The following is a 7678-nucleotide window of genomic DNA, read 5'->3' as shown; positions in this document are numbered from 1 at the left end:
CCCGGTGACCCTGGCGGCGCCGCCGGAGGCCCGGGGTTGCGGAGCGCCGGCCCCCACCCGGGAGTCTCCCTCGCGACGGGCAGGCCTCCGGTGTCTGGGGCCAGGGGAGAGGGGGCGGAGAGGGCGCGGGCGTGACGCGGCTCCTTCGCCGCCACCCTCTGGGGCGTCCTTCTTGCGGCGAGGACGCCCAGTCACTCCGCGCAGCTCCAGGCCGGGCGGGGGAGGGCGCCTGGCCGAGCGCGGCCTGCGGCCCTGGCCGGGCGGCGAGGGCGGGAGTGGGGAGGAGGGGACCGCTCGTTCCCGGGCGCTGCCCTCGGGGCCGCAGCTCCCGGAGGACGCGAGGGCGGAGGGTACGGCCCCCTGGAGAGCTGGAGGGAAGACGTCAGAGCGTTTGTGTGTCTGCGAATGGGGAAGACTCCGCGCCGGTCAGAGGCTCAGTTTGCCTTTCTTTCTTTCTTGGTCACAAAACCGGAGAAAGGACGGGAACTGCCCTGGAGTGCCTCTTGCGCTTTTTAAAGGGCTCGTGACCGAGGCGACTGGCCTCGGGCCCTCTGGCCATCCCTGTATCCGGAGGCACAGGTCCCTTTTTTCCCCTGGAGGGAGGGACGAGTCTAGGCATCCTGGACGGGGTGGTTGGGGCTGGGCCTTAGCCCTCTCGGGTGCCCGAGGGGCCAGGGGTGAAGAATCGTGGCATTGTAGTCACAAGACCAGCATTATGTAACTGCCGGCCCTCTCCTGGAGAGTAAGGTGGCTTTTAATTACCGTGACGAAGTTGTTCGTTGGACTTTGGGAATGAGGCAGCGGAGCAGGTGAGCTGCCGGCAAAATGGTGCCATTTTTATACTTTGACTTCGTTGTCTGTGCAAGGTCCCACCCCCACCTATGGATTTGTAAACAGTGCCCCCTTCTGAGTGGTAATCTGGAATAGGCCACCAGGTGCCACTGTATTTCTTCACTTATAAAGCCTTGTAATAACCTTCCCGTACTGCTGTCATACCTTTGCTCAGAGCCCATGGAGGTGGCCCCATTTATGTCGTTTCAGACCTTGTTTTTTTTTAAATGAAGATGTTTCTTTGCTCAAGGTCATATAGCTAGTCAGGCCTTGGCCAAGGTTCACCTGACCTTTTCTCAGCACCTGAGGGCCCTCAGAGACTCCTTCAGGCTCAGGCTTTTCCCTCTCCGGGGTATAGAAGTGTAGAGGGTACTGATCTGCTGACCCTATGCTCTAACAGTGACTGCTGAAGTGGAACCAGCCCGGTTTGACAGGGCCAGGTGAAGGTGTTTTGGATCCAGGCAAGGGCTAAAGGCCTGTGGAGCATGGGTGCATTTTTACATCTGGTGCAGGCTGAAATAGTGTTCTTGAGTTCTGCTTTTCGTTTCATTTCATCCAGTCTGAGTGTAGACTTAGAGATCATAGTGGCTTGGAATGATACCAGGAATATGTCCTGGAGCAGACCGAATCTACACAAGAGATGTTGTATAGCAGGTCCTGACTGACAGTGTCTTTTGTCCATTGGGTTGGGTCACATACACAGTAGTGCTAGGGGGAGATGGAATGAAGGGGATTATTACTGCTCTGGATGGTAAGATGTGGTTGAGAACAGAGGGCAGGGTTTTTGCAGCTTATGCCCTCTACTGCTGCAAAGTATCTCACATACTGTAGACTGTCAGGCAGGGCTTCCTCTCATCTCAGGAACGTTTGTAGGTGATGTCTAGGTGTTGTGATTGTACAGGATGAATGCCATGGCCCAGGTGACAGGGATGTGAAACAGGGCTTTTAAAATAAAGTTCTTTACCTTTCTCAGGTGCTTTTTTTTTTTAATCCTCTATATCCAGGTTTTTCTCAACCCTTTGTTGTTATTTAGGGAAAAGAAGGTCTCATTCCCATAAGGAAAACAAGTTATTCTCTAACATATCCTTTGACTTTACCTCATAGGTTGGTATCTTTTGAATGAGTAAATTTTACATGAGCCAAAACTCCAGGGAAATGACAACTCATTGTTGGAGCTGAGTCCAAAATCTGGAGCTTTCAAAAATTACATTGAGCTTAAAGACTGAACATTGTGAAGAGAGTGGGGAAGTAGAGGGAAGGATGAGATGGCATGGCATGTGTGAATGATCAGCTGAGTCTAAGGCTGCCCCAGCTTCTCTCTTTCTTAGGGGCATGGCAGCCCTGGGTATTTGAGTGAAGGCTATTACCTCTTCACTGGACATTGGTGGTCCAGAAGGTATTCTGCCCCTTTTTTTGTTTGTATAGAACAGAGACTGGCAACTTTTTTTTTTTTCTGTGAAGGGCCAGCTAGTAAATATTGTAAGTTTTAGGAACCGTACATTCTTAAAACTGTTCAACTCTTATCACTGTAACTTGTTCCTACAGAATTTTATTTTATGAAAACATAGTGGCCGAATACTTCCTCCTTCAGTACTCCCCTCTCCCACTGAGGCTTCTCACCCAGCAGCTTATGTTCATTGGCTAGAGCATGGAGTTGTCAGCCTCACCTCTCTGCTCCTTCTGCAGTGTCACGATGTCTGACCGGAAGGCAGTGATCAAGAACGCAGACATGTCTGAGGACATGCAACAGGATGCTGTTGACTGCGCCACGCAGGCTATGGAGAAGTACAACATAGAGAAGGACATTGCTGCCTATATCAAGAAGGTATGCCCAGAGAGCTGTGGCTGGTAGCCAAGGGTTGGGGCTTGGCAGCTGTGTTGTACTCAGGCAAGGGCTGGAACCAGGGACATACCAGGTATATTCCATGCACACAAAAGTCTAGGAATTTGCAACGCAGGCAATTTAGGGAATGATCCTAAATTGCAAAAGCATTTAGCTTAGGAGTTCTTAATGGGAACTCCTGTTTATTTACATTTACAGATAATTATATGACTGTAAGATATTGTGGAAAGGTAAGACTTGGCAGAAAAGCTTAAGAATTAAATATTACTGGCCCTTTCAGAGCTATCCAAAGATAGTTGAATAAATAATATAAGATTATGTACAGACTTTCAAAAAACCGCATGATTTTAAAGTTAGCTATTCTTGCTGGGCATGATGGCACATAACTAGAAACCCAGGACTCAGGAGGCTGAGGAAAGAGGATTGCTATGAATTCAAGGCCAGCCTGAACTACATAACAAGACGCCAGCCCAAAAAATTAAAAAAAGTTTGATACCTTATAATCTTCATGTTATTACATCATTCCCTTTTCCCTCCAATCTTAAGGAAAAGATGGGCTTAAACATAGAACCATCATTTGGTTTCTGTGGGGAATTAGATCCAGGATCCCCCTAAGATACCAAAATCCACAGATTCTTACATACCTTCTATAAAATGGACTAGTACTAAAAAAAAAAAAAAAAAAAGGACTAGTACTGCACATAATGTTGGATCATTTGCCAGGCATGGTGGTACACACCTGTTGCAAGAGTTCAAGGCCAGCCTGTGCTACAAAGTGAGTTCAAGGCTAGCCTGAACTGCATAGTGAGACCCTGTCTCAAAAAAAAAAAAATTCTGAATTACTTATGATTAATGTAACAGCCATCTAAATAGTTATACTATGTTGTTGAGGGAATAATGACAAGGGGGGAAAATTTGTACACATTCAGTACAGATATTTTTTTCCTGAATATTTACACCCCATGGTTAGTTGATTTCTCTCTTTTTTTGTGAGTGGGACACTGGGAATCAAACTCATGACCTCATGCTTGCCAGGCAGGCGCTTACGCCACTGAGCTATATCCCTGGCCACAACCCCATGGTTAGTTGAATCCATGGATGTGGAACCCATAGATACAGAAGAATGATCTTTTTTTTTTTTTTTTTTTTTTTTTTTTGAGACAGGGTGTTTCACTATATAGTTCAGATTTGCCTTGAACTCACTGTAGTCTGGATTGGCCTTGAACTTGAAGCCATCCTCCTGCCTCAGCCTTCTGAGTGGTGGGATTAAAGCCAGGTACCACCATGCCCGGCACTGTATACTTTTTTTTTTAAGAGGATGATCAGTATTGAGGTGGTAGCTTTGGTCCCTGAAGAATTCCTAAGTGAGTGGGTGAGTAGATAACGATTAATATTGTGGGGAGCCAGCTGAATCAGAAACATAAGAAGGGGCTAACCTGAGTTCCTTGGTTCCCAGTCTGGACTTGTCTACTTGAGGAATAGTCCCAGTGTTTGAAAGTCTCAGTTCTAGCATCCTAAGAAGGATATGTGAGAGTAGTGACAGTCTCGTCCATGGTCTGGTCCATTGTCAATAGGATCATCTTCGAGTTTTACAGAACTTTGTTTTCCTGCCCAGATGGATCAGATGAGAAGAGGAAACTCTCAAGTCCTGAGAAACTTTTTTGTGTATGTGGTGCCAGGGGGTGCATAGCCAGTTGAGACTGCTGGCTCCTTGCTATGTGATGGCCTTGCTATCCATCCGAGGAGAGAATGCAGAATTACACATGCAGAGCCAGAAGAATCTTTAGATTATCTGGTCCAACTTTCTTGTTCTACTCATGGGAAAAATGAGACCCAGGGAATGACATGGCTGTCCTGCATTACACAGTCTTGATCTGGGATTGAAGCTGGGTTTGGTTCCCTTGTCCTTTAGTACCTCTTGGAGTTGTGTGGAATGGGGATTGTGAGGAGACCAGACAAATTGCATGTTGAGCACCCTGTGGGACAAAGAAAGATGCCCCTAAGGTTGGCAGCATTGATGGGCCCCTGGTGGAGAGTTGCTGCCCTTTCTCAACCATGGCAGGGGAATGCTTCTAGAACTGAGCCTATGGGTGGAGCAGTAAGGTCATAGGAAGCTGCCTGTCTTGATTAGCTCACAGATTTCCTGGGGGGTTTTGTGCTTCTGATAAGAATGAAGGCATTGCCTTGCTGTCATAGCTGAGGTCCTTTTTCTGGTGCATGTAGCCCACATAGGGCACATGGAATTGCTGTTGCTCTTGAGTTATGTAGAACTGGTTTCTAGTACTGATGTTTAATCCTCGTTTCCTCTGGTGTCTCAGTTTTTGGCGTTGGAAAATTCTGATTTAGTAATGGGACTGGCAGTAGGTAGCCAGTCCCTGTGCCGTCTGCTGGAACGACCGTTCATTCCACTGGCCTCCCTGATCAACTCGTTGGAAGAATCCCAGGGTGGGCAAGTGGTGGTGTGAGAGGGTGGAGTACCTAGAGGGAGAGAGATGATCAGGTGTAGCTTGCTAGAGGCTTGGCAGGGAGGAATAATGGAGTCTTTGTGGTATTCCATTATTGATGAGGGGAAGAGGTGTCCAAGCCAACCTTAGAACCTGAGCTCCTGAAGTTCAGGAGCTGAGACGCTGGGGGTGGGGTGGGGTGGGGTGGGGTGGGGTGGTAAGGTAACTAAATGTGTGAGTGCTGGGATTGTGGGGAGAGACTCCCATGCTGACTTCTTGTCTTCCAGCTACCTTAATCACCTTTCTTCTCCCTCTTTATTCTTTTTTAGGAATTTGACAAGAAATATAATCCTACCTGGCATTGTATCGTGGGCCGAAATTTTGGCAGCTACGTCACACACGAGACAAAGCACTTCATCTATTTTTACTTGGGTCAAGTTGCAATCCTCCTCTTCAAGTCAGGCTAGGTGGCTGTGGTGAAGGTGTCAGTGGTGGCAGCAGCGATGGCAAGCAGGCGGCGTTGCTGGGACTGTTTTGCACTGGGGCCAGCATCAGGATGTCCTCTCCAATGGCTGTGCTACTGCATGGACTGTATACTCGATTTCATGTGTATGTCGCAGTAAACAAAACCAAACTTCTTTCTGTTTAGTTGCCTGGGGAAGAAGGCTGCTTTACGTTTATTTTTCAAGACTTAAAGAAATTTTTTTTGGTTGTATTGCACTAGGAAAATTGTCCCCCACCCCCCTTTTTCTCTTTCTCTCCCTATACAGAATAAGAAGCCCTCAACCATGCCCAAAAGACCAGGAGGGCTGAGGAAAAGAAATAGGTCTCTGGAGGTGGAACTAAAGTTGTGCAGCTGTCTTTTCCTGGTGGGGAATGCTGCTTTGGGAGGGCCGGGAAGGCTCTGAGGGGACAATGTTAGGAATGGCAAGGAGAGAAGGATAGAAAGGAGGGTGAGGGGGTTGATCTAGTACCAGGGAGAATATTCCACTGAACTGTGATTTTACGGCTTGGGGCAGAGGGTGGGTGGGGGTGGGTTCTTAAGGGGCCCTGCGATGTGTCTGTGGTGTGTGGGAGTGGGGAGCAGACTTATCTTGCTGTGTCTGTCAGGATTTCTAAGTAAGGGCTGTGTCTTTGTGGATTACCTTCTTTGATTCTTCCTGCCAGAGATTGTGCTAGGAGGATGTTGGGGGTAGAATTAGCTTGCCTTTTCTTTTTCTTTACATTCTTCTCTCCTGTCTGCTCCCTGCTTAGCCCTTGGTTTTCTCATTCCTCTGAAGTTCTCTTAGAACAGCCCCTGTTGTTAGTTGGCTGGCAAGGGAATTTCTGGTGACTGTAGTTCCTTAGTTAGGTCTTAGTGATCAAACCGAGTCAGTGTCTCCCTTGATTCTCCTTTGTGTTGTATGTGTGTGTGTGTGTGTATGTGTGGGTTTAGGGGAGGGGGGAGGGGGCAAGACAGGTGGAATCTCTAAGGTGTATGGGTAGTAGGAAGCACAGTTAGTGCTAAGTGGGCCTTTATGTTAAACACCTCTGGGGGTGAAGACAAGTGTCACCACCTTCTCAGTCATTTAGCCCAGACACTAGTTGCCCTGTGGCTGTCTGCTTCCTGAGAAGGCTTTAGGTGGGCCACTCAGGACATGATGGCCATGCTGCTGACTGTCCTGGAGCTGGGTCCCAATGGAGGAAGAAGTGAGTTTTTTGAACAGTTTCGGCCTTTGGTGGGAGGTAAGGGTGGAAATAGTAAAGGGCCAAGAGGGTCTTTGGAGGTCAGTTTGTAGTGATGGAGTCCCAGATTTCAGGAGATGGAGTAAAGCTGTGAGCAGGTGGAGATTCCAGGGAGGATGCAGGGGAAATCTTGTCTGTTGATGACATAGGAATGGGGTGGGGGGCGGGGTGGTCATTGCTGTTTGAGCTGCTGACTCTCATGACTCACATTCAAAACTCCCATGTGTAGGGTTGACACTGGGGGGTGGGGGAATCCAGCTCTTTTTTTTTTTTTTTTTTTTTTTCCCATCCATTCTTGGAGCTAGTGGGGAGAACGGAGAATGTGCCCTCCCCAAGCCCTTAGTGTGTGTTGAGCTTTCCTTTCAGTGATAGGGGAGGGTAGAAACTGGGGTGGTGACTGAGTTCTCTGTATGATGCCCTTCGGTGGGTACAAGATTGTTTGATTTTAGGTTTTATTTTTTATGAATGTCCAAATCTGTGTTGCCCCCTGCCCATCCAGACTTTGTGTGGCCAGTTGAAAGTGTCTGGTTTGTGTTCATCTCCCTCATTTCTGGAGCAGGGCCTGAGACCCTGCCACATCTCCTATGCTCTGCATCCATGCCTCTTTTGGACATTAAAGGTTGATTGATGCACTCTGTGCTGTTTCAATTTCTTTGGGGTTGAAGAGTTGGCCCGGTGACAGTGGTGCCACACAGTGGGTGGGAGTGGAGGTATCTAGGATGGAGTGGGATGGGAATTGAAGAGAACACTAGGTAGGAGATAGAGTTGGCCTGAAGCAGGATTTATTTGTAGGGCCCAGGCTTATCTTAGGCCCTTAAGTAGGGTGGAATGAACA

At 48.2% G+C, this 7678-nt stretch overlaps 1 protein-coding gene across 1 annotated transcript; it reads left to right on the top strand.

Moving 5' to 3' along the window:
• The first annotated feature begins 636 nt into the window (after window positions 1–636).
• Dynll2 (dynein, light chain, LC8-type 2) lies at window positions 637–7478 on the top strand. Its single transcript, XM_005394039.2, has 3 exons — window positions 637–809; window positions 2518–2656; window positions 5448–7478. Exons 1-3 carry the CDS (start codon window positions 793–795, stop codon window positions 5583–5585), a joined length of 294 nt encoding a protein of 97 aa, XP_005394096.1. The 5' UTR covers window positions 637–792; the 3' UTR covers window positions 5586–7478.
• Window positions 7479–7678: the final 200 nt, after the last annotated feature.

This window comes from Chinchilla lanigera, unplaced genomic scaffold, assembly GCF_000276665.1.
Source record: "Chinchilla lanigera isolate Chin_1 unplaced genomic scaffold, ChiLan1.0 scaffold00050, whole genome shotgun sequence".
NCBI classification, from domain to species: domain Eukaryota; kingdom Metazoa; phylum Chordata; class Mammalia; order Rodentia; family Chinchillidae; genus Chinchilla; species Chinchilla lanigera.
This window is presented reverse-complemented; position numbering and strand designations above follow the sequence as displayed.